We start from the raw sequence: 24,884 nt of genomic DNA on the forward strand, positions 1-24,884 counted from the left end.
GCTGCAGGAAGAAGAGGAGGAGGAAGAAGAAGAAGAAGAAGAAGAAGAAGCAATGTGAGCTAGGGAGGAAGGGACGGGAATCCTGCAGACATGACATTTCATTTCTTTCAGCATTGCAGCATAAAATTTACATAAGCTTTTATACTTGTACTCGAAGTAATTCAATGCCTTGGCAATTTTAAGCAAATCTTCTTTTAGAGTTTCATTCGTCGGCGAAGCTTTTCAACTGATTTCTATTACCTTGATTCATCTACCTAGTGAGTATGTGTTCTTGAGCTAGAGAATTTTTTTGGTTTGTATGGAAAGTATTACAAAGCGGCATTGCGGTGACTAGGCTCGGCTATCCTTAACTCCATTATCCGGCATGTCGTTTCCATCTCCTTCATCGACTTTGCCTTGCTAGAACTCTTCACGGAGCACAATGTCGATTTTTCTTAAACATCGTCTACTTTTGCTTATCAAATGCCCGAAACAGGCCTCATAAACAAGGGAGTCAGTCAGGACTTAGAAATTCAGATTGAATCGTGGTTGGTGCGCTTTACCCTGTCTTTCGATATTCTCCCGCCACACCTTAATTGAACGTATCATTCTCCTGCAATTTATCGCATCCCATGCTTATCTACAGACTACAACCATAGTAGAACTTATCCGTCGCTGTTGATAGATGACCAATCTACATGCAGCGATGTACAGATGTTAGTGCAGAAACAGATTCATCCCATCTCCCATTAATGGCTACCAAAAAGTAATGAAAATTGACACATGCGGCATCTGAATTTATACCCAAAATTTCAATGGCACTCTTGTTACACTTTACACCGCATATGAGTCAGTAAATATGGGAAAATGCGAGAATAATGGTTAAGGGGCACAAACTTTTGATCTTTGGAGCTTATTTACAATGCGAAAACTTTTCACAGGGACGGATCGTATTCATTCAACATTGTGTCCAATTATTGTGGATTATCGGTCGCACCCATCTGCTCGCTTATTTGGCTTGACTTTATCTCACGAATCGTACAACTGCCATACAAAGGAGAGCCATTCCATCCGTTTATTAATCATTACATATCAAGCCTAGTGCAGTATCTACTCTCTAGCATATACGTATAATATATATCTCTCGGAGAACAGCGTGAGAAATCTCGTATCTTCCTCTCGCCCAATTCCCAATCCCTGAACACCATATCCTTACACGGAACCGCTACCCATGCTCGAGGCCCTCAGCCTTCTAATCAGGGAAACCTGATGTCTCACCAATTAGCCTCCCAGAGCCCCGGTATGTGGCTGTTCTTCGCCCTTGCCAATTTCTCACATTTGGTATACAGTTTCGATATTGGATTACACCAAACACCTGTGTTCAATTGTACTCTTTCATATCTACCGGCAAAAAAGCTATTTCATTGAATCAATGAGCCGGATCGCTAGCAAATATAGTTATGCCGATAGCTAGCTATGGCTCACCATTGGAACGACGAGCCAGACCATTCACGCTTTTTTCCTAAAGATCCTTACGTGATTCGGTAAAGTTTAGTGCGGCGTGGCATAGATACTAGATCCAGTTGCGTTAGACGAAAACTCAAACCAATGTTTATACGGTGGTATCTAGAATGCCACATTAGGCGTTATCTCTCCAATTTTTTTATTATCATTGGTCGTAAATCGCACGCGGAAAAACAACAGTGGAACTCGTGTTTGGGGATTATTTATTTGAGAAAGATATCTAAAGTAACGGATCAAAGTCGATCCCCACTACTTTACTCTCTGAGTTACTGGCCCGTCCAATGACGCCCGTATGGATTACCCCTGGCTCCCAAGACTTTCGTGCTCTCAACTAGCATGGCAGCTCGTGTCAAAATTCAGTTTACTGCCCTATTAGTCCCACTATGTTCCATTTCTGGATTGCTTACGATTAAAAATATTCCATCTTAACCTGGACTGTAGGCTTTAGGCATCCGGTATCCTTAGGATAGTAAGATCGACCTCTAGGGGGCAACAACACCGAGTTGTCCTTAGTCTTTAAGTGATCTTTTTACACATTCACACTTCAGCCTCCTACCTCTCGTTCAAGTATCTCATCATAGACATACCACACTTTGTTTTTTCAAACATCTTTTTCGTCAATCTGCGATTTGCGGTCGACTTTCACGCTCGTTATTTCTCGTTCTTGTCCGCAAGCTATTTGTTGTAATTTTTTTGGTGTTGAAGAACGGGCTCAATCTAGGATTACTTATCTGTGGACATCTCACGAGCAAGCTACATAATACCTGGGAATATTGGAGAAATCCTTAACATCTTGCTGGTCTCAAACAATTTGAACTCCTAAACTTTACATACAATCCGGCAATAGTTGATGAAGAAAAATTCATGATTTTGGTCACTTGAATATCGTTTCTGGTCGGTTTCGCTTGTCACGATGCTCGCGCGAACTTTCGTTGCCTTGTGCAGCGTCTTGTTGAGTACACAGGTCGATGCTTTACGTTACGAAGAGGAGTTTGTGGGCTACAATCTGAATACAAATCAGACGGCAACATCACCTTTTGATTACTATGGAAAATGGGAAGATGTACGTGAAAATTCGTGGCTCTTGGAGCGTTAAAAACTCCAGTGGTGAATTTTTGAATATCCAGATGTACATTGGCTGACCTATCTTTTCGTAGCACGAATTTTTTCAATCTCCAGATAATTGGCGTTTTCCCTTCTACTCTTTCTTTCTGGATAAATTCGTGAATGGAGATCCAACGAACGACGATATCAATGGAACCAAATTCGAAACTGATTTCATGCAAACCCAATTACGACATGGAGGAGATCTACAGGGTCTCATTGATAGTCTGGACTATATACAAGGAATGGGAATAAAGGGAATTTATATTGCTGGAAGTCCTATGATCAATGCGCCTTGGGGCGCTGATCAATACTCTCCTCTGGATTTCAGTCTTCTCGACCAACATTTCGGAGATATCGATTTGTGGAGGAAAACTACCACTGCCATCCATGACAGGGGAATGTATGTGATGCTCGACAACACCATGGGAACCATGGGAGACTTGATTGCTTTCAAAGGCTATGAAAATTCTTCGACTCCGTTCACCCTGACCGAGCACGAAGTCCTTTGGCGTAATGACAACCGCCAATATCTGGATTTTTCCTTCGGGTCGAAGTACAATGAGACCTGCAACTACCCTAGATTCTGGCTTGATACTGGATATACCGTCAAGGAAGATGTCACTGACCTCATGAATGGGTGCTATGATTCCGAATTCGATCAATATGGTGATACCGAAGCTTTTGGTGTCTTCCCTGATTGGCAACGTCAGTTGTCAAAGTTCGCCTCTGTCCAGGATCGTTTGAGAGAATGGGTTCCATCCGTAAGAACTAAAATCGAGATCTTCACTTGCATGATCATCCAACAATTGGACATTGATGGACTGCGTGTGGACAAGGCGACACAAATTACGGTCGATGCATTGGGAAGTTTCAGTCACGCAATCAGAGAGTGCGCAAGAGATGTGAACAAGACAAATTTCATGGTTACTGGTGAAATCACTGGTGGAAACACTTTTGGAAGTATTTACCTCGGGCGTGGACGTCAACCTGACATGTTACCGTCCAGCATGGCAGATGCGGTTAAATTGACCTCCAATTCTAGTCTGGCATATTTTATCCGTGATCACGATCAAAACGCGCTCGACTCTGCTGCTTTTCACTATAGTGTTTATCGCACACTGACCAGATTTCTGGGAATGGACGGAAACTTGGCAAGTGGTTATGATACACCAACTAACTGGGTAGATGCGTGGAACGAAATGCTTGTAACGAACGATTTTGTTAACCCTAATACTGGAGTGTTCGATCCAAGACATATGTACGGAGTCAGCAATCAGGATGTTTTCAGATGGCCAGCTATCCAGAATGGCACACAAAAACAACTTCTAGGGTTCTTCATCACGACTATACACATGCCTGGTATTCCTTTGCTTTTGTGGGGTGAAGAACAAGCATTCTATGTCTTAGACAATACAGCCGACAATTATCTCTTCGGTCGACAAGCTATGTCTCCTTCTCAAGCATGGCAGACTCACGGATGCTACGCCCTTGGCAGTGGTACATATTATCAATTCCCCAATGACTCTTGCACTCGAGGTTGCAATGATGATTGGAACAGCCGCGATCACAGAGATCCATCTCATCCAGTTAGAAATATTGTCAAGGCAATGTACCAGATGCGAGACAACTATCCAGTTTTGACCGATGGAGCATTTTTACGACAACTTTCCAACCAGACAATCGAAATCCTCTTACCAGGTAGTAACGGAACAGCTACTGAAACTGGAATGTGGAGTACCATGCGAGGTCAATACGATGGTATTCAAGATTTATCTAAAGCTGGTGGTCAAGCAAACCAGTCTGTTTGGATGGTTTACCACAACAATTATGACACAGTTACATATTCTTTTGATTGCAGTAGCAACGAAACCTCGCTTGTTGCTCCTTTCCTTGACGGTGTCACTGTCAAAAATTTGTTCTATCCGTATGAGGAGGTTACATTGAAAGCAGGTCCTTTTCAGCTAGGAATTGCAAATCAGACTGGCTTCAATGGCTGTCTCGATAGTCTCACTCTCGTTCCATACGAGTATAAAGCGTATGTGCCAAAAAAGAGCTGGGTTGGACCTTCGCCTATGATTACCTCATTTTCACCAGGACACGATGCACGACTTGTTTCTACAGTTGCTCCCGGAGAACAAGAAACCATTGAAATTGAATTTGGCTTCAGTGCCGAAATGAAGTGCTCTGATCTCATTTCGAAAATGGTAATTACCTCGGCAACAGAAGACGGACAGGTTGCAACACTAGCCAATGCCACCGGTGAATATTCTTGTACTTTGCTTCCAAGTGCGGTCAATGTAACCGAATTCGTCGGATCAATTCCAACCATGTGGACTTTCAAAGGAAATCTTACCAATGTATCCAACGGTGTCCACTCAATCACTCTAGCCAATATCACCAGCAACTCTGGAAATTCCTCAACTGGAGCCACAGATACATTCTTGTTCCGTGTTGGACAAGTTGATAATCCTATCGCTTTCCCCGGTTCCGCAAACTTCACAAGAGAATTACTTCACAAGTATGACAATGGCACATTGTATGTCAGCCACAAAGCTGCTGGAGCAGATCGGTTCAAATATTCTTTGAACTGGGGAAGTTCATGGTCTGAATGGTTACCATATGTTGGTGGAAATACCACACTTGAACCACAGGCTTGGACTGGTACAAGCAAACAAAAATGGGACGGAGATCACGTCATCATGCAATATTGGAGCAAACTTACTGGTAGCAGTGATGTAGTTCAACATGCTGATCTAGAAACCAACAAATGGTCGCGTCGCCTTCCGCACTTGTTTGCTAATGGTCCATACAACCAGTATGGATATGATACTGGTATCGATAATGGTTTCACTTTGAACAAGAAAGACAGTCTCTGGGAATATAAGTTTATGACTGAATGGCCAGCCGGTAAGTTGTATCTTCAATCCGATGTATCAAGGCACTCTAACAATTTCTAGTCATGCAAGTGAATGTTTGGGGTATGAATCCTGATGGGCAACCTGACGAAACTATCGTGTTGGGAGATATCGACAATGATAATATCCTTGATCGTATGCCACCTTCATCGCTATCCACGGCGCTCATCAACATCACACGCGTGCCACCATCACCATATCTCGGATACAAAATTGCAATCGACGACGGTAATTATAGATACTATCAAATCCCTTACGGAAATCGTTCCTACCAAATGTTGATGGTTGTCCTTTTCTGGATTGTCCCTGTACTCAGTGGTGGTCTCAGTATCTGGCTGTTCATGAAATCTTTCTACGCCGTCAAACTCAACAGTGTCGGTGTCAAGGAGGCAAAGAACTATATCCCATTAGCCTTGCGCAGAAAGCTGAAGAGAGAAAAGAAAGAGGACCCATCTGAGAAAGAAATGACCGTCATGGGAGGATTGCACTCAATGTTCCACGAAAATGCCACACAACTTGGACTGCAGGCTGATGTTGCAGCGACCGGACGACGAACTGTACTTATTGCTACTATGGAATATGATATTGAAGATTGGGCTATCAAGATCAAGATTGGTGGTCTTGGTGTCATGGCACAATTGATGGGAAAGAATTTGGGTCATCAAGATCTCATTTGGGTCGTTCCTTGTGTTGGTGGTATCGATTATCCTATCGATCACCAAGCTGAACCTATGGATGTCACAATTCTTGGAAATTCCTACACTGTTCAAGTTCAGTACCATACTCTACGAAACATCACTTACGTTCTTCTCGATGCACCAGTTTTCAGAGCACAATCTAAGTCTGAGCCATACCCAGCTCGTATGGATGATTTAGACTCGGCCGTTTACTACAGTGCTTGGAATCAATGTATCGCTCTTACCATCAAGCGTTTCCCCGTCGATTTGTATCACATCAACGATTACCACGGAGCCGTTGCACCAGTCCATCTTCTTCCAGAAACGATTCCATGTTGTTTGTCCCTCCACAACGCCGAGTTCCAAGGGTTATGGCCCATGCGTAACCAGAAAGAGAGAAGTGAAGTCTGTCAAGTCTACAACATTCCAGAAGAAGTCGCCATCAAATACGTTCAATTCGGAGATGTGTTCAATTTGCTCCACGCCGGAAGTTCTTATCTTCGTATTCATCAAAAGGGTTTCGGTGCTGTTGGTGTCAGTAAGAAATACGGAAAGCGTTCCTGGGCAAGATATCCTATTTTCTGGGGATTGAGCAAGATCGGCAATCTTCCTAATCCTGATCCTTCTGATACTGGAGACTGGAATGGTACTCAAGATTCAACGGGCAAGACAATTGTTAACCAGGATTTTGAAAGTCAAAGAGCCGACCTCAAAAGACAAGCACAGGAATGGGCCGGTCTCGAACAAAATCCTAAAGCCGAACTTTTGGTTTTCGTCGGTAGATGGTCGATGCAAAAGGGTATTGATTTGATTGCTGATGTTATGCCTGCTGTTTTGGAGGAGAATCCAAATGTTCAACTTATTTGCGTTGGTCCTGTTATTGATCTTTATGGAAAATTCGCCGCTCTCAAACTCGATGTCATGATGACAAAATACAAGGGCCGTGTCTTCAGTAAGCCTGAGTTCACTGCTCTTCCACCATTCATTTTCTCGGGAGCCGAATTCGCCTTGATTCCATCTAGAGATGAACCTTTCGGTCTTGTCGCTGTAGAGTTTGGTAGAAAAGGAGCTTTGGGTATTGGTGCTCGTGTTGGTGGTCTTGGTCAAATGCCTGGTTGGTGGTTCACTGTCGAATCTACTACGACAACCCATATGCTTCATCAATTCAAACAAGCCATTAAGGAAGCCTTGGCCTCCAAATTGGAAACTCGTCAAATAATGAGAGCACGATCTGCAAAGCAACGTTTCCCAGTCGCTCAATGGGTCAATGATCTTGAGATATTGCAAAGTAAAGCAATCAAGATTCACGATAAGGAAGAGGCCAAACATTCTGGTAGACCAAGATCTAGAGGAAGAGATGGAGGAAATATTTTCTATTCTTCCGCTAAGAGATTATCGAGTTTTGGTACCAGTTTTGCTAGTACCTCACAACTTGATGTTGCCAGTACCATTGGTGGCTCTACCAGACCATCATCGCCAACTCGTGTTGAACAGCCACCGGCAGGAGGTGGACTGAGCCGAAAGCTTTCTTTGGGATACAGAGCTGGCCCGGGACATCGCGTAACGAAAAATAGATTCAATGGCAGTAATGCACCGGGTGCTGGAATCAAAAATGACGAAGGACTTACCGATGTGGATGAGGACAGCGATGATGAAGATGCCCGAATTCGTGACGACATATACGATGAATACGTACTCACCCCTGAAGAACTAGAAGCACAGAGACAACAAGAGCAATGGAGAGGACAAGCTGAAAGTCCCGCAGCAGGAGGCGCATTCCTCGCACCACAACCAGGATTCTTGGATTCTCCACGCAGAAGTCCAAGTGCCAATACTGGTAGTTTGCATATCAACGATTCCGAACTGTCGTTGCCACGTCTCAAGGATGGCTCAAATATTTATTCCACCCACTCGATACCTGGCTCTCCTGGTTTAGAGTCACCTGGAACTCCGGGAGCACACGATTCTTTGCTTCCTCCTCCATCAATCTTTGGAGCCGGTGGTGACAACGCAAACAGAGCTTCCATGCTTAGTTTGAGTTCCGTTATCGGAGACAAGACAGATTTCAAACTTCAAAAGGTCGATCCATTCTTCACTGATACTCAAGGAGAATACTATCAACAATTTGCCAGGAATCTTGATAATCTGGATGGAAAGAACAGTGAAGGACAATTGTGTATCGAGGAATATCTGATCAAATCTGAAAAGAAATGGTTTGACAGGTTCCGTGATGCAAAATTGGGAAGAAACTCAGTTGCACCTTCGTTCTCTGCCCTTGGAAGTGGACGAAGATCTCACGATAGCCGTGGACGATCCAACAGTCGGGATAGCTTTACCAACGATACCATTACCCACTCAAGGCAAAATTCTAGTCAAGATAACATGGCACTCACTGGCGGATCTACTGCCAATGATCAATTCTTACTTGGCAAAGATTATAAACCACCTACTGGTCTTCGTCTGGTCATGCAATACCGCTTCTTTGATTGGCCTGTCTACTCATTCTTACTCGCCTTCGGTCAAATCATCGCAGCTAATTCTTATCAAATCACTCTTCTTACCGGTACTGTGGGTCAAAGTGCAGAGAAACTTTACATCACAGCAACGATCTATCTTGTTACCTCGATCATGTGGTGGGAAGTCTTTTCCTTCTTCAAATCAATCTACGTCCTCAGTATTCCATTCATCTTTTACGGATTGGCCTTTTTCCTCCTCGGCATGGCTCCTTTCGTAGACGGTGCTGATGGAAGGGGTTGGGTCCAGAACGTAGCTACTGGTTTGTATGCTGTTGCCGCTTCATCGGGTAGTATTTTCTTCGCTTTGAATTTCGGAGATGAAGGAGGATCTCCTGTGAAAGCCTGGGTTTTCCGCGCCTGCATCATTCAAGGAACACAACAAGCTTATGTCGTCATTCTCTGGTTCTGGGGATCTTATCTCAACAGACGTCAAGCTGATGGTCTTGGAACTTCCTTCACATCTGCTAGTCCCAAAATGTCTGCAGTCGTTCTTCCTATTGCCGTACTCATGTGGGCGGTTGGTCTCATCACTTTCCTCGGATTGCCAGAATATTATCGACAAGCGCCTGGAAAAGTACCATCTTTCTACGCCTCGCTCTTCAGACGTAAGATTGTCATGTGGTTTTTCGTCACTGTTTTGATTCAGAACTTCTTCCTCTCGACGCTCTATGGTCGTAACTGGCTTTATCTATTCTCCTCTAACCATGCTCCTACATGGGCCATCATCCTTCTCATCATCTTCTTCTTTGGATTCTTATGGGCAGGCTTCCTCTGGTTCTTCGCAATCTTGAGTAAAGATCACAGTTGGGTTCTACCAATTTTCGCCATTGGTCTCGGAGCTCCTAGATGGTGTCAAATGCTCTGGTCTTGCACACCGATAGGACAATACGTACCATGGGTTGGCGGTGGGCTTGCCAGTGCTATCTTCTCTCGATCATTGTGGCTTTGGCTCGGTATGCTCGATGCACTTCAAGGTGTGGGATTCGGTATGCTGTTGCTTCAAACTCTTACTCGTGTTCATATTGCTTTCACTCTCATCGCGGCTCAAGTTTTGGGTTCAATAGCTACTATGGTAGCCAGAGCATGTGCACCAAATAAAATTGGACCTGGAACTGTCTTCCCTGATTTTAGTGACGGGGCGGCTGGACTTGGAAATGGGTGGTTTTGGATCGGGTTGATTTTACAACTCGTTATTTGCGGTGGATTTTTCACATTCTTCAGAAAAGAGCAACTTAGCAAGCCTTAGAGCTATCTTGCGTTTTATTTTTGGGTAGAGGTTATCGCAAAGGGTGCAGAGCAAATGGGGTGGTATAAATGCATGCATGGTGGGCGGATGTTGTGTGCACGAATGAGGCGTTTTTATATTCTTTTTGTATAAAATGGTGCAGATTTGCACGCAATTATTGTATTTGGACATTACCCCTTTGGTGGGATGACTAAGTAAAGATTTAACACGATGGAAACGATACAGAGCGCACAATATAGACTTTTGATTTTAAACGTTCGCTATCGACGAACTGGTATTCGGTGGAGGGTTTGGGAGGAGAAGCACTCTTTTTTTCTTGTGCATTTGAGAGTGGAATGGGCATAATACACACGTAGTTGAGATATAACTTAAAGTTTAATGAACTTGTTACATATATATCGTTCCATGGTGCTTTTCAATATTGAACATGTGAGTGGTTTTTACATTTCTCTTTCGTCATTGGAGGAGTTGGGAGCGGTACTGTTGTCTAGAAAGACAGAGACAACATGAACTGGGCACATATCAAAGCATAGTAGTGCATTATGTATTTGTAAAGGTAGCCCAAGAGGGTATCTCAATTAATTCTCATGGCGTCAGGCAGAATCTCTCCTTCCCTATTACATCCATCGCATCATAATCTCATAAAGCGCATCGCATCATATTTCCCTTTCTGCCACTTCCATCTCAAACCATCACACAAGCACCCCACATTACATCATTCCTACAACGCCCAATCCAGCCGCAACGGCCACTCCCATAACTCCAACTGCAGGAACACCGGTCACCGCAGCCGCAGCACCTTTACTGGTCTCACTTGCCACCTTACTCCACACACTCGACTCAACCTTGTCAACATTACTCAAGTAAGTGCTGACAGCCTTCTGCACATCCTTTGGAGCCTTCTTGGTAAACCAATCAGCAGAGACGACATCATCGTAGTAGAAACCGCTTTTTGCAATCGAGCTGGCCACGGCGGTGGGGGCTGCGGATTGAATGGCTTCGCGGAAGGATGTGTAGGCGGCTTGGGTAGTCCAGGAGTTTTCGACAGAGGCGAGGGCTGTGGCGAGGGTGGAGAGAGCGCCGCCGGGGAGGGTGGGGGTGACGGTGAAGAATTGGGAAATCACGGATGCGCTGGGGAGATGTTAGTTTGGGGATTTGGATTTTGGGAGAAGGGAGGGGGAGAGGGAGCGGTTATGGAGGGTGACATACATATCAACGCTGGTTTTGTCTGCGGAGACGAGCGCTGGAGCTGCGAGAGCGAAGAGAATGGAGGTGTATGAGAACTTCATTCTGATATATTTGAGTTTGTTTCTTGGGAATTGAGTGGTGGTGATGGTTTGGATATGGATTTTTCTCTTTCAAGAAGCTAGACAGTTTACAAGAGTGAGAGTGATATCAAATTTAAAATTTCTCAAATTACAGAGCCGGAAGAAAGAAAGCTCTCACTTTCGCTTATATATCAATCTATCTATCAATGAACTGCCGTCTAGCTACTCCCATCACAACATTCAAATCTCCATCTCGAATGCGGCACAGTTTAGGCAGCCCTGTCGTGTGATATATTCCTTTGAGCGTTTCCTCGTCTCTGAAGTTGAAACTTTGGCAGGACCCATCAATATTCAGTATTCCATCTCCTTTCTTCCAATCATCTGTGCCTGTACCTCGCCGCGCCGCACATCCGCATACATGCCCTGTCACAAACCCGTCCGCGTACGGTGGTACCTGACATTTTCGCGTCTTTATCCGTCGTGTGTATCTCCTCATCCAATAATTTCTTCCTCCCTGAAGAAAACCAGCCTGCAAACTCGGTGAAGATGATAGATACCTAGTAATTACGTCAAACATTCTTTACCATTTTTTTTTATGACAAGTGAGTAGTAAGGTAAGTTGTTACCTCGAAAGCAAATCCAAAATAAGCTTCACGATCAACCACTAATGAGCACCCCGAATTCCCTTCCCCACCTTCTGCATCACACAGTCCGGTACCTAACCTAAATTCGAAGCTTAATTGTCTAATCTCGCAAAATCGATTGTCCTCCATGCATCCTATCCGTTTTATCCGTTTTCAGACTTTTGGTACTAGTATAAACAGAAATTCAGAATAGCCATGCTATACTATACCCAAATCACATTCGCAAAAGCAGCGTTACAGTCGGCACGGGAAATCTTACCCGAGCGCTAGGTATAATATTTCCAGTTAAAGGTCCGTCAGGAACCCGCTTTGCTTAATTCTTCGATAAGTACTAGCTAGACGAGCAATTGTTTAGTTAGGTTGAGGCTCGGAGACTACGAGATATTTTGAACACTAAAACAGTGATGGTTAGAAAGAACGGAAAAGCTAGAGATAAGAGGCTAGGAGCCGTACGGAGATATTTTACATCCTTCGCTTGAAATGTGCCGATTTCTGGCTTTGGAATACTTTTGAAGAGACGAAGGAAGTGCATATTTCGTAGGTGGCTTGGACAAGTGCAGATAGCTTACATGTGTTGATCGTGTAATAGAAACACGAGATTTATTGATTCGTGAAGAGTTTAGAAGGTTAGCTGTGTTTACTAGGAGACGGGAGATTATCTGTTTTTGTATATTCGATTCCGTGGTGAAGTGGAGAGGATTTTATTTTATTCTAGGCGAGAACACCAATATGTCTGTCTGCCTATCCTGAAATCTTGGTTAGATCTTATACGAGAGATATTATTAGGTAGGTATGCAGCATGTCGTTAATAAAATCATGCATCTCCAAGTTTATCCATTGCACTTACCTACCTAGACTATGATGTACCTGACCATTTAGAACTCCTGGACTTCGTATCTAGCACTCATTGCCAACTTATTAGTACCTACATACAAAGGGCATTCATTCAACAGGAACCAACCATATTACCTTGCTCGATACAATACGAGAATACTTAACTGCCCTCGCGACTGTTAGAGATAGTCAAAAAATACTAATAATGATAAATATAACATATCGGATAAATATAAAATTTCTAAATTCAACCGCAATTGTATTTTATATTTCAATTCGATAAAAAAAAATTGTACCTAGATATTCTACGCTATCAATTCCAGCCAATTCTTCTCAAACCCATGAAATCAAAATCATGCCGATAATGCTACGATGTAACCCGATTTTCGCCTCCAGCTTTTCTCAGGCTCGTAAGCTACATACTATACTCAATCAATCCACAAAACTAGCCACCTACGTAGTATTTTCTAACCTTTACTCTGTCTCGAGTCTGTACACCGAGATAATTCCCACAACTCGACTCACGACTCACGACTCACCCACCATAACAGCAATAGATAGCGAACAGCGCAGCACGCACATCCATCCATTCGCCTCCACCACGCACCCACTAAAATCCATCCCACCACATCTCCCCAATCTCCCACTCAATCCACGAGTCATCACCCTGGAAATAAAAAGCGACGATATGCAACAAAACTTACAAAACTTACAAACCCAAAACATACTCTCACTTAATAGCATTCATCCCCTTTGGTTTATATCGATAGGGAGCAGCCATTATTACTCGTACTACCTATCGTACTATTGGATGGATACCCACCCACCTACCTACCTACCTACCTATCAAGAAAGATAGAATACTCAAACATATCAAGAACAGCTCAGGATATCGATGGACATTCAATATTGAACCAGGTAACAAGGTAACAAAAAGCGAAGATATAAAAATATGCCACACCACAAAACAAACCGATCAATAAACGAGACCTGTGAATTTCACGGTCAAGGAGAAAGAAAAAAAATAGTCACCATAGCCATTTGAGTGCCTGGGGGTGATTCCCAAGAAATCGATCATGGGAATTTTTGTTGTGAAGTTCGAACTCGGCGGTCTGATTGCTCTAAATAAGAATTGAAATAGATGAATATGTAGATAGTAAGATGACGATACCCCAACTCCAAACTCCAAACTCCATTTTATCCAACTGTATATTTAGAAGTTTGTATTGTATACACACATATATAAAATAGCATTCTGATATCCAACGCTATCCCTCTAAGCTTCGACACCTTGCTATGAGTATTCCACAAGTGTGTTATTTTTCGAACCATCGTCTTCTCGTATGAAATCGTTTTGGGGACAGGGGACGGTTGCTTCCTTCCCTCGAGTCTGTTTGGATATCTCCAGATATGATTTCCTCGCTTCCTTCATACACCCGTAAGCATCTGTATCCCTGCTCTCCTCATTCTCTCTTTGTTTCCCTTCCAAGTTCTCCTATCCCACCTGTCCCCCTCCTTCCCCCTTTCTCCTCATCTTCCATCCCTCCAACCCCTCTCCTCCCACCCCCACGACCAAACCAGATAACCCCTCCCCTAAGAATCACAAATAAAATCAAACTCCGCATTCGAACTCGTGAGCACCTGAAAGTTCGTCTGCGTAGCCGTCGCTCCCGCCGCAATACACGATGCTGAGGTTGTGGAAGAAATTAGCTTTCCTTCTTTCTTTGCATATCTCCTATCTCATATCCTCTTTTTCATACAATCAACTATTGGGTTCAAACAGCTTCTGTGTCTTCTCTTTTCTTTCCTTTCTCTCTCTTCCTTCCCCCTCCTCTTTTTGTCTACTCGTTCCCCCTTTCTTCTTCGTCTCCTATATATATGTATATATATATCGCTTCTTCTAAAAAAATAAAAAAAAGACATTATCATAGATGATTCGGGACCAGCCCTTCATCTACCTCAATCTATCTATCACATACAAACTTCCCCAACCCAATCCATTACCATTACCACCGTCTCTCCCCCCACAAACCTAATCCCAATCCAAACATCAAACAACTCTCCTCTCCTCCAACCCTAACAAATCCCCACCAAAAAGCCCCCAAAAAACAAACACACAAATCCAAAGCTCCCCAGAAAAAACAACACCACACCCCTCAAAACCCCAAACAATCTACCCACCCAAACCCCATGAGAAGAACCCGCATATCTTTTCACCACATGCGAAGATGTATGTATAGAAGGAGAAGAAGGAGAAGAAGAATTAGAAGGGATAAACATACACTCCTGAGTTTGACAACCCTCCACACTTAAATCTGCTGCTGCTTTTGCAGGATTGTTGGCTGCGTCTGCGCATTTGTTGTTTTGATTGGCGCAGGATCGAGAGATGGCGTCGGTGAATGCTGGCTGGAGGAGAGGGAGAAGAGGTTAGCTTCTTCTGTCTTTTGCTTGAAGAAAGAAGGGGATGTGGAAAGAAGGGGGGAGGAAATCAGATGTTCGAAGAAAAATAAACGAGAGCGTAGTAGGAGAAGAAGAAGAAGAAGAAGAAGAAGAAGAAAAGGAATAACAATCATCACAAAAAACAGAATAAGTGAAAAAGATATATCCCCATTAACAAGAAATCAAAAACTCCAAACTCACAAAAGTATCTCCCGCAACCATGTACGGTCTCGAATGATCCCCAGAATTAGTTATCTGTCCCAAATCCACGTCAGTAAATATTTCTCCCTCGTTTAACTTCACCTATGCCTCGATATCCATCCTACATCCATCCAAACTTCTTATAGAAATCTTTTCTATAATCACAATCACAATCCCTTCTTTCCCTCCCAAAAACCACACTAACAAACGAGGAAGAGAGAGAGAGAGAGAAAGATACGCAAGCCTCTCGAAACGAAAAATCACATACCGGATCCGCCGACACACCACCCAAAGAACCCGTAAAGATCTAAAAACCAAAACCAAAAAGTCAGTTCGAATCCGTAGTTACATAGGTACGTATGAATATATTTCCCGACCCGTATTTTCCATTCGAGGAATTCCAATCATGCACTCGCAGATAGGAATTTCTTTGTCCCCGATTAAATCTTGTGTCTTTTCTTCACATCATTGCTTTCCGCCTCTTCTGTGCTCTCCCTTGTATTCATCCCTCCTCATCCATTCCACACACACACACACACACACACTCTCTCTCTCTCCCTCTCTCCCTCCCCATCTATCGCCCCAAACCTCAAAACCAAAACTGCCTCACAAACCACAAACCAAAACCCACATACCTGCAAATTACTCAACGCCCTCCCCCACACCCCTCTAAACTCCCTCGCAAACTCTCCTTCCAAACTCGCATCCGCGTTCGCATGTCCCATCTCATCAGCATGCACACTTCCAAACAACACCACCAAGCAGAAGCTGAAATTCAATGCTAGAGTATTGAATTTCATCGTGTTGGATTTGTATATTTCTGTTGTGTGCTGATGTATATTTCAGATATATTTCAGATAGATATGTCAAGGCCCAAGACAGTAGAGAGGAGAGGTTTCTCAGCGTATGCAGCGAATAATTTCGATTTCGAGCCGGCGCAATCGATTCGATTCTTCTTTGGTCAAACCCCAGAACTATCTATCTTTCTCTTCTCTTCGTGTTTGTATTTGTATCTCGATTAATCTTATTGATTTGACTTGATTGCACAAATGAATAGATAGATAGATGAGCGCGTATAAAAATCGTCGTCAAAATCTCAAAATCTCAATCAATTCCTTCTCTTGACTTCTCCTCTTCTCTCTTCTTCAACTCAGATTATAATTTATTTTTTGTGGAGAATAGTTAGCACGCTCGATTCGTCAATTTCACTCTCACTCTCGCTCTCCAATTCCCAGGTCGTAAGAGGTCGTTTGTTGATAAAAAATCAGTTGCGCCGTTGTGACATCCCGATCCCAATTCGAATTCGAATGACAATCCACAAATAGATAAATAAATAATCAATTTCTGAATGAGTTAACGTTATCCAAAACAATCAAATCAAATCAAATCCATCCCCCCTCCCCATCGAAAAATAAGCGCTCAGCACAAATTCTCAAACAACCCCCTTCTTTACCCGCACCACCAATCCCTCACCAAGGGAGAAGGTCACAGCAAAGGTTTGACCTCAAACTCAAACATCAAACATTTTCCCTCCCCTACCTGAGACCGCCATCCTCAGAATCCTCCAATCAGCAATCCGCAATCTCTTCTCACCACATCCCTCCTCCATAAACCAACCAGCCGTCTTTCTTCTCTCCCTCCCGCTTTTTCTCTCCCGCTGTTTTCGAGATCGGAAAAGTGCACTTGGATGAATTGATTTTAAAACATTTATGCGACGGTATTTGTTGCATGTATATTTATACTACTCGTATGGTACGAGACGTCCCCCCCTCAACTTTCAGACTATCAACAAACAAACAATCAATCAATTCCAACCAACCATCAACCATCAAAACCTTAAAACACCAAGCAAATCACCAACACATTAGACAAATAAAATCCCGGTCGACACACAAACCATTGATTCAAACTATCCATCTAACTTATTACTTGACATCTGCATCTAACCTACCTAGATACACCACACCACACCCACAGCACACGATTGAACCCATCAATTGCACATGATGTAATCTAATCTAATCTAATCTAGTCCAATCTCCCTCCATCCACGCGTACGTTCTCAAGCACCTCACGTACCTACCTATTTCTCTCCTTAATACAATTAATTGTGCAGCCAGAAAGTACACACACACACAACTCTGCTGCTGAGAAAACCAGCCAAAAGTCTTGACCATCTTGTAGTTAGTTAGTTTACTATCTTACCATTAAAAAGTATTCAGATAGGTAGATAGATAGATAGATACACAACTTGTATCTGCCATCTGCGCTCTGTCATCTATCATCTATCATCACATCACCATACATATATATATATATATAAATATACAAAAATATACAAAAATATCCATAAAAAACCCCCCCCCTCATTCTCACTCTTTAACCCTCTAACAATTCCCAATCTCCTAATCTCGCAACTCTTAAATTCTTTAATATAGAGAGCTTTAAAATATAAAACAATCTACATATCCTCTATATATTCAACCCATTCAACCCATCCAACCCATTATATCTACCCAACCCATCCAACTCATCCAACTCCTTATATCTACCCAACCCAAATCCCAATCCCAATCTCAAAATTTCATTCATTCATCTAGGTATCTATCTACCTATAATAACAACAATAACAATAAACAAAGCCATAAAATCCAGCCAACCAAGCAAATCATTCACTTCCCCTTCACTTCCCCTCCATCCCATTCTCTCTCCCCATCCCCATCCCCATCCCCATCCCCATCCCCATTCCCCCACCTCAACCCCTCAATCCCATTATCTCTCAATCCAACATCAACATCTTCTCTACAACCACTCTCAAAATGATGTTAATTTGTTCATTTACTCACTCACTCACTCACTCACTCACTATCCATTACACCTCAGTATTATCCCCCTCTCCCTCACCTCACTCCTCCCACTCCTCCCACTCCTCACTCCTCTCACTCCTCCTCCCATCAAGCCCATCTCATACACACCTTAGACCTCTGATACTCCATCCCACCCCATAAAAACAATATAAATTATCTCAAATAGCTAATCCCAAAATCTTATATTGATTGATTCCCTCCCCTCTCCCTCCCTACTCAAAAACACCATCACTCTACTCCATCATACTCTACAACATCACAATACATCACAACACAACAATACACTACAATATAAATCAATAAAGTTTTCTTTTCATCTCCTACCTGCCTAATCAACTAACTAACCATCTATCCAGTATCCAACTAAATTTCCTTAATTCTCACTTTTACCCCCTGTCAATTCACGCTCGCATACATACATACATCAAAGGTATCTCAATGCATCCATCCATCCAACACTTCCACTCCATCAAAAAAAACATGCAAAAAAGACACCATGCCATTAATATATAATAACGCTGTAAATAAATCAGGCCGTAATAAAAAAAAAGGAATGGAAGGCATAGAGAGGTGCTTTTTATAACTATAAAAAAATATGTAAAAATGCTAATGATGTTGGTGTTTACCAGTGAGGAATCCCATTCCATCTAAAATACCACACCACCTTAATATCCCATTGCAAAAAAAAAAGGGGGGGAAAAAAGAGAGATGAATAATCTCTGACTCGCTGGCCAATATACTCCAATCTCCCATCCATCATGCATCCATGCAATGCAATGCAATGCAAACCCTTATCCATCTGACATGTACAGCGAAAGAATTTTTCACAATTGAAAAACCAAAAAAAGTATGTCCTCCCCAAAAATGAAAAAATCAAGAGATGATAGTTTAGAAGTTCGCCGAAACATTTCCTCTTCCAGGTTGATGATAACCTTCCAAAGTAGTTTGGAAAGGATTTGGAGCCACACCTCCTTCATTCTTCATTTCGTGACCAGCAGACACTGGATCGTAACCTCCCATCAATCCATCATTCTCATCTTCCTTCTTGTTGCGTCCCCAAACTCTCCATGCGACAATGAATAATCCTCCGAGAAGAATGGCACCCCCAATACCCACGACGACACCAATGACTGTATTGCGTGTCTTGGTTGACATACCCTTGGAAGAAGATGATGAATCACTAATAGGAACAGCGGTCGTAGTAGTATATGCAGCAGGAGTAGTAGAAGTAGTGTATTCGGAAGTAATAGTACTTCCACTTGAGGTTGAAACGACGGTTACGACGACTTGAGTTGCTGATGGGGTAATGGTAACTTCCGAGATGGTGGTAGATTGAACGGTTGATGATGAAGAGGTAGAAGAGGTCTTGCTACTCTTGGTGCTAGATGTCTTGCTGGTGGTTGTTTGAGTAGTTTGAGCATCTTCGGAGTTTTGAGCAGCAGTTGTTTGAGCTGCTGTCGTTGCTGAAGAAGATGTTTCAGGGACCGATACTGGAGTTGATGCTGAGGTTGTAGGGGTTGTTGCAGTGGTTTCTGCTGGTGTGGTTGTTGAAGTTGTGGGTGGTGCTGAGGTCGAGGATGTAGATTCGGTGGTTTTTTCTGCCGATGTCGTTGGAGTGGCAGATGTTGTTGGTGCTGGAGTGGAAGTCGTATCTGTATCTGCTCCGCTTCCTCCGGCACTGGTGGTGGCAGCACTACCACTACCACTCCCACTTCCTGATGCTAAGGCGCCAGTACTGTCTGCTCGTCGATTAAAGACACCACGATCAATCCAACCGGCTTGAACGATGGCAAAGATGATTGCCAATACTGACAGTAATTTTAATGACCGGGAATACATTGTAGAAGGGAATCGATCGCTCTCCCAGGTGATTGAAAACGAAAGATTTTGTTGAGATAGGTTGAGGAATGGAAAGAAAGGTGTATTCCGTCTTGGTGATAGGGTTTTGGGTGGTGGATGGTATGTTTAAAGTCTTGTTGCTGATTGATTGGTAAACTCGGCAGAAGGATGTGGAATTGTCGCAAATAGATGAAGAAAGTTTGAATTTTGGGGAGAGTGTGAATGTCAATGTCAATGCCAGTGTAAGCGTCAAGGGAAATATTTCGCCCAAGAGGAAAAGGAAAAGGATAATCTTAATGTTTTAGATTATTGAATTGATATTGATCTTAACGAAAGTCTGTACGCAGGGCAGGATAGAAAATTGGGAACGAGGGGATGAGATGAGTGAATATGAAAAAGAGAAAGAGGAGAAATTTGGGTGAGAGTGTGCTAGATTAAAGACTAGGGAGGGAGGGGGGGATTGAGGTTAGATAGTGTCAAGGGAAGGAGGAAGAGGAAGGGTCTGAAGTGGGTTTCCAGTTTCCAGTTTCCATTCAGGGCTCCATTCAGGGCTCCATCAAGGCTCAATCAAGGCTCAAGGCTCAAAACCCAAGGCCAAAGCCAAAGCCAACGCCAACGCCGCGCACAAAGCAAGACACATAAGACACACACTCGCTCACACACACACAAACACAAACACAGGGCACGCCACACGTACATTGAATGCATGGGGACAAATGGAGATGGCGATGCAGAAATACAGATGACCGAATGATGAGCCAAGAGCCAGACCAGAAAGGTGGGTCACGGTCACGCATGCAGTCTTTTCATTGGAGCGTCGATCAAGGTACCACCATCTCCTAGGTGGGGATAACGTACGGTAATGATGTGTAATGGATGGCACTGGCACTGGCGGATGAAGGGCTAAAGAAAGGATGAGAGTAACTTGTAAAGAGTGAAGAGTGAAGAGTGAAGAGTGAAAAATAAAGAGTAAAGAATAACAAGTGAAGAGTGAAGAGTGAGAATGAGAATAAAGAGTGAAGGCTAAAAGTAAAAACTATAATTGAAGACTGTCAACAGTGAAAACCCACCTAACTTACAAAAACCCCCCCAAAAAGTGACGGAAGAATTTATTAGAAAGGGTTCCCCTTCTACACACTCCGACTAACAGAAACTGCCCTGGTGACTTGCATAAGTCCCTCGCTCGGAGTATAATCTTTCCTAGCGACTTTATTTAGTAGTACCTATGAGCATCTCACATCTAGTCTCGACAGGTACATACATATATATATATACATACATGCATAGTACGTGTATAATCTATATATAGAATCTGTTTGATGATGAGTTTTCCACATGTAATATTATATCATATCATATCATATCAATACTCAACACATTCATTCAATCTATTTATATAAATCTTGAGCATTCTACTTTATGTGTGAGTATATATATATATATATAACTACCTAGGTATAGAGTGTATTTTGTATCAACAGATATTCATTCTCGAATGGTTCCTGGGATGTGTCATGTGATCGATCATATGATAATTGATCCCTTTTTATCTCATCTAGGTTGATCAAATTGCCAATTTAATAAGGATTCTTCAAAGAGGTCACTGTCTCAGTTGGGATTCGATTCATCCTTTCAGGGTGGAAGGTCGAGAGTATTTTATTACATCAAATACAAATGATTCTCTTTTATTGTAAAGGATTTATTATTTAGTCTTTCCGTTTTTATCTTTGTTTCTTTCTCCATCATTGTTATCATTATCATTATCATTATCGCCACCATTATTATCATCATCATTATCATCATCATCATCATCATCACTACCACCACCACCACCATCACAACTCCCATTTCCCTTTCCATCAATATCTCTCAACTCCCCTCCGGATCCCCTGTCTATCACTCCCCAATCCATCTCCATCCATCTCCCATCCATCCATCCATCCATCCATCCATCCATCCATCCATCCACCTCTCACATTTCACACATTCAGAATACATCTCAACCTCGTATTTCGGCCACTTGCACATACATACATTACTTGGCCTTTTCTTCAACCCACCTATTAGGTAGACATTTCAATATCAATATCAATATCAAACCATCCATCAAGTATCATCCATCAATCACCCATCAATCATCCATCAATCATCCAACAATCATCAATTCCCACCATTCCACTCAATCCCCAATCCTCACTTATATTCCCCATGATTTGATTTGATTTGGTTTGATTTGATTCCATGACTTCCACTCTGTATCTATTTCCATCTCCATTTCCAAAACACAAAGAAGGAGTATTGACTCACCCAGATAATGAATATAACATCATGATTAATACGATAAGATATGATAACTATGATAACTACAATGACAAAAAAACCACACAACACCTCCCTCGTGCTTCCCAACGAATCTACCTCGGATAAACATAAACATATATGTGGCAGTGCAGTGCAGTGCAGTGCAGTACCATCCACACAATAAACACAGTGGCGTAGCACCGAATCATAAAGCACGTGGGTAGTACCGATCTAGGTACTCCTGCAACAACCTCAACTCAACTCGCAGATACCTACAATACAATAATAAATACCTCAAACCTCAACAGTATGAAACATACATACCTCCATACATATGCACCCCCAACCGTAAATAAAAATTAAAAAAAAGTCTCCTAATCTCCATCTATCCACCACCCACGTGCCACTTACACATAAGAACAAAGTATACAATGAAAAGAAAGCATGATCTACAATTCCCGTCTCCATCTCCATCTCCATCGCGACGAATAACTCCGAACGAACTTCCGCTTTCCGTGTTATGCGATCCACCCGGAGTTGCCGATAACATGGATAGGTTACCCAAGCCAAGATACTAAGAGAAAGATTTCTTCACATGTGATTTTTTTTTTTTTTTTTTTGATCTGTCTCAGTTTGTGTGGATGTGTAAAGGAAGGAAGGAAGTATATACAAATGAATGAATGAATGAATGAAGTATAAATAATAAAGAACACGTGAAAGGAATTCCAGAGGGATTAATGAGAAAGTCTAATGTAGTTAGAGAGTAAAGAACGAAATATAGAATACGGAATATGAAGTACACTTATTATACTAATAACTGAAATATCTACACTCATTACTATAACGTAGTTTATCAGTGCGTGTATCATATCAGTATGTACACCACTCATTTTACATATAAAATTCGTCTGTGTGTAACCGTGCACTTTCTTCATTTATAGATTAAAATTTCTGAAAATTTAATGTAAAATATTTAATTATATACAAACTATAAAAATCTAATTAATTTTAAGAAAATTTGATTTATAAAGTAGTTATTATAGAAATAACTATTTTGTAATGAAAATCATAACAATTTTCACTTTTTCTAAGATTTAATAAGAATATTTATATAAAAAGTATATTTCTAGGAATCCATTTTCGTATAATTATTTAATATCCTTTTTTTTTTTTCAAAAATAATAATTAATTATTAAAATAAGAATATTAAAAAAGGTCTAATTTTGATGTATTTTGAAATGGTGCATGTACTGATATGATGCACGCACTAATAAACTACGTTACTTGATATATTATTACTATAATATCCTTACTCACGCTCGAATTTACATTCTGAGTTATAGGTCTGAGTATTTTATTTCGTATAGTTATATCTCCTTTTCTTCTATCTCATCTCTTTTTTTCTTTATTCTACTCTATAGTACTCTCTCGAGTATAATATATATAAATATAATATATATAAATAGATAGATCGATAACGAGATAAAACTTATAGTTATATCATTTACAAAAGCCGCCTCGAGCTCGAGGAATATCACATGAGAAGATCTAGAGATCTCTCTCGAGGTAATCTCGATCTCGACCAGACTTTCAATCGAAGTTCTAAAAATTAAATAAAAAATTAAAACTAAATTCCAATTCTCATAACGATAGTATAAAACCAACGATTGTTTTTTGAGCACGAAGCTCTACATTTTAATGAAATCTCCTTCCGTTATATAGACAGACCTTCCTGCTCTGGAGTTCCTGGGAGCCCTGAATCCGGGAGACCCATCACATGATATTTGTCACGTGATATTTTATTACCCGCTGTCACATGTATGACGGAATGTAAAATGAAAATAAGAGTAGAAATTACAAAGGAATAAAATAAATAGATAGATATATCTTTTCTCTATCTACTTGTTATTATTTAATTACTCATGTATAGTTATTTTTAAGTATAGTCTTTATAGTTTTTATAGTTATATATTTATAGGTGTGTAATATCGATTTGTATATAGTAAGTATTAGAAGTAATCCACTTTCCTATTAATTCATAAAAGTATAAAATATTCCAAATGTTTTTGAAATAATGAATCTATTATATATATTCAATTAGATAATTGCTTTTTAATCTTCATTTTTGTTTTATATAGATTTATTTAATATATATTAATTAGAAAGGAGTTAATAACTTTATGAATATAGAATATTAGAAATACAACAGTTGTAAATAAATCAATTATCGAGATTGAATTCAAAGTATAATTATCTTAATTCAAATTTATATGAATAAGAATCTTAGAATAAGGTGTTTTTGTATTTGGAATATAATATTAGAAATGATTCATTTTTTTATTAATTTATAAAAGTATAAAGTATTTTAGATATTTTTAAAATAGTAGATTTATTATATATATTTAATTAGATGATCGCTCTTTGATAGTAAGTATAGTTTAATATATATTATTTTTAGAATAGTTATATATATAAAGAAAAGGAAAATGATTTTTTTAAAGTAATTATAATTGTTTGTATTATATAT

The 24,884-nt window shown here is 41.2% G+C and overlaps 4 protein-coding genes across 5 annotated transcripts; 1 reads left to right on the forward strand and 3 right to left on the reverse strand.

Moving 5' to 3' along the window:
- The first annotated feature begins 1,910 nt into the window (after nucleotides 1-1,910).
- Nucleotides 1,911-10,369, forward strand: BCIN_08g02140 (hypothetical protein). The gene is made up of 3 exons (XM_001553358.2): nucleotides 1,911-2,566; nucleotides 2,661-5,517; nucleotides 5,568-10,369. Exons 1-3 carry the CDS (start codon nucleotides 2,417-2,419, stop codon nucleotides 9,962-9,964), a joined length of 7,404 nt encoding a protein of 2,467 aa, XP_001553408.1. The 5' UTR covers nucleotides 1,911-2,416; the 3' UTR covers nucleotides 9,965-10,369.
- Nucleotide 10,370: 1 nt separating this feature from the next.
- On the reverse strand, nucleotides 10,371-11,859 carry BCIN_08g02150 (hypothetical protein). The gene is made up of 2 exons (XM_001553357.2): nucleotides 11,174-11,859; nucleotides 10,371-11,095 (listed from the first exon to the last, which is right to left on the reverse strand). The coding sequence occupies exons 1-2, from the start codon at nucleotides 11,251-11,253 to the stop codon at nucleotides 10,675-10,677; spliced, it is 501 nt and encodes a 166-aa protein (XP_001553407.1). The 5' UTR covers nucleotides 11,254-11,859; the 3' UTR covers nucleotides 10,371-10,674.
- Nucleotides 11,860-13,052: 1,193 nt separating this feature from the next.
- On the reverse strand, nucleotides 13,053-17,021 carry BCIN_08g02160 (hypothetical protein). Of its 2 annotated transcripts, XM_024694461.1 has the most exons (5): nucleotides 15,986-17,021; nucleotides 15,619-15,657; nucleotides 15,351-15,404; nucleotides 14,993-15,116; nucleotides 13,053-14,398 (listed from the first exon to the last, which is right to left on the reverse strand). In XM_024694461.1, the coding sequence occupies exons 1-5, from the start codon at nucleotides 16,148-16,150 to the stop codon at nucleotides 14,304-14,306; spliced, it is 477 nt and encodes a 158-aa protein (XP_024550250.1). In that variant the 5' UTR covers nucleotides 16,151-17,021; the 3' UTR covers nucleotides 13,053-14,303. The 2 variants fall into 2 exon arrangements, with proteins under 2 accessions (XP_024550250.1, XP_024550251.1); XM_024694460.1 differs by having other exon boundaries at nucleotides 13,053-15,116.
- A 1,458-nt stretch (nucleotides 17,022-18,479) lies between these two features.
- On the reverse strand, nucleotides 18,480-20,770 carry BCIN_08g02170 (hypothetical protein). The gene has a single exon (XM_024694462.1). The coding sequence runs from the start codon at nucleotides 20,054-20,056 to the stop codon at nucleotides 19,106-19,108; it is 951 nt and encodes a 316-aa protein (XP_024550252.1). The 5' UTR covers nucleotides 20,057-20,770; the 3' UTR covers nucleotides 18,480-19,105.
- Between the last annotated feature and the right edge of the window lie 4,114 nt (nucleotides 20,771-24,884).

The sequence above is a fragment of the Botrytis cinerea genome, chromosome 8 (assembly GCF_000143535.2).
Source record: "Botrytis cinerea B05.10 chromosome 8, complete sequence".
Taxonomy (NCBI): domain Eukaryota; kingdom Fungi; phylum Ascomycota; class Leotiomycetes; order Helotiales; family Sclerotiniaceae; genus Botrytis; species Botrytis cinerea.

Excerpts from the sequence above, each read along its gene's own strand:
- BCIN_08g02150 (XM_001553357.2), bottom strand. The coding sequence starts at position 11,253 with ATGAAGTTCTCATACACCTCCATTCTCTTCGCTCTCGCAGCTCCAGCG. Across the intron at positions 11,096-11,173 it reads GACAAAACCAGCGTTGATAT|CGCATCCGTGATTTCCCAAT; the intron begins GTATGTCACCCT and ends ACATCTCCCCAG.
- BCIN_08g02140 (XM_001553358.2), top strand. The coding sequence starts at position 2,417 with ATGCTCGCGCGAACTTTCGTTGCCTTGTGCAGCGTCTTGTTGAGTACA. Across the intron at positions 2,567-2,660 it reads ACTATGGAAAATGGGAAGAT|CACGAATTTTTTCAATCTCC; the intron begins GTACGTGAAAAT and ends ATCTTTTCGTAG. Across the intron at positions 5,518-5,567 it reads TATGACTGAATGGCCAGCCG|TCATGCAAGTGAATGTTTGG; the intron begins GTAAGTTGTATC and ends AACAATTTCTAG.
- BCIN_08g02160 (XM_024694460.1), bottom strand. The coding sequence starts at position 16,150 with ATGAAATTCAATACTCTAGCATTGAATTTCAGCTTCTGCTTGGTGGTG. Across the intron at positions 15,658-15,985 it reads GGGCGTTGAGTAATTTGCAG|ATCTTTACGGGTTCTTTGGG; the intron begins GTATGTGGGTTT and ends TTTGGTTTTTAG. Across the intron at positions 15,405-15,618 it reads GTGGTGTGTCGGCGGATCCG|ATAACTAATTCTGGGGATCA; the intron begins GTATGTGATTTT and ends GATTTGGGACAG.
- BCIN_08g02170 (XM_024694462.1), bottom strand. The coding sequence starts at position 20,056 with ATGTATTCCCGGTCATTAAAATTACTGTCAGTATTGGCAATCATCTTT.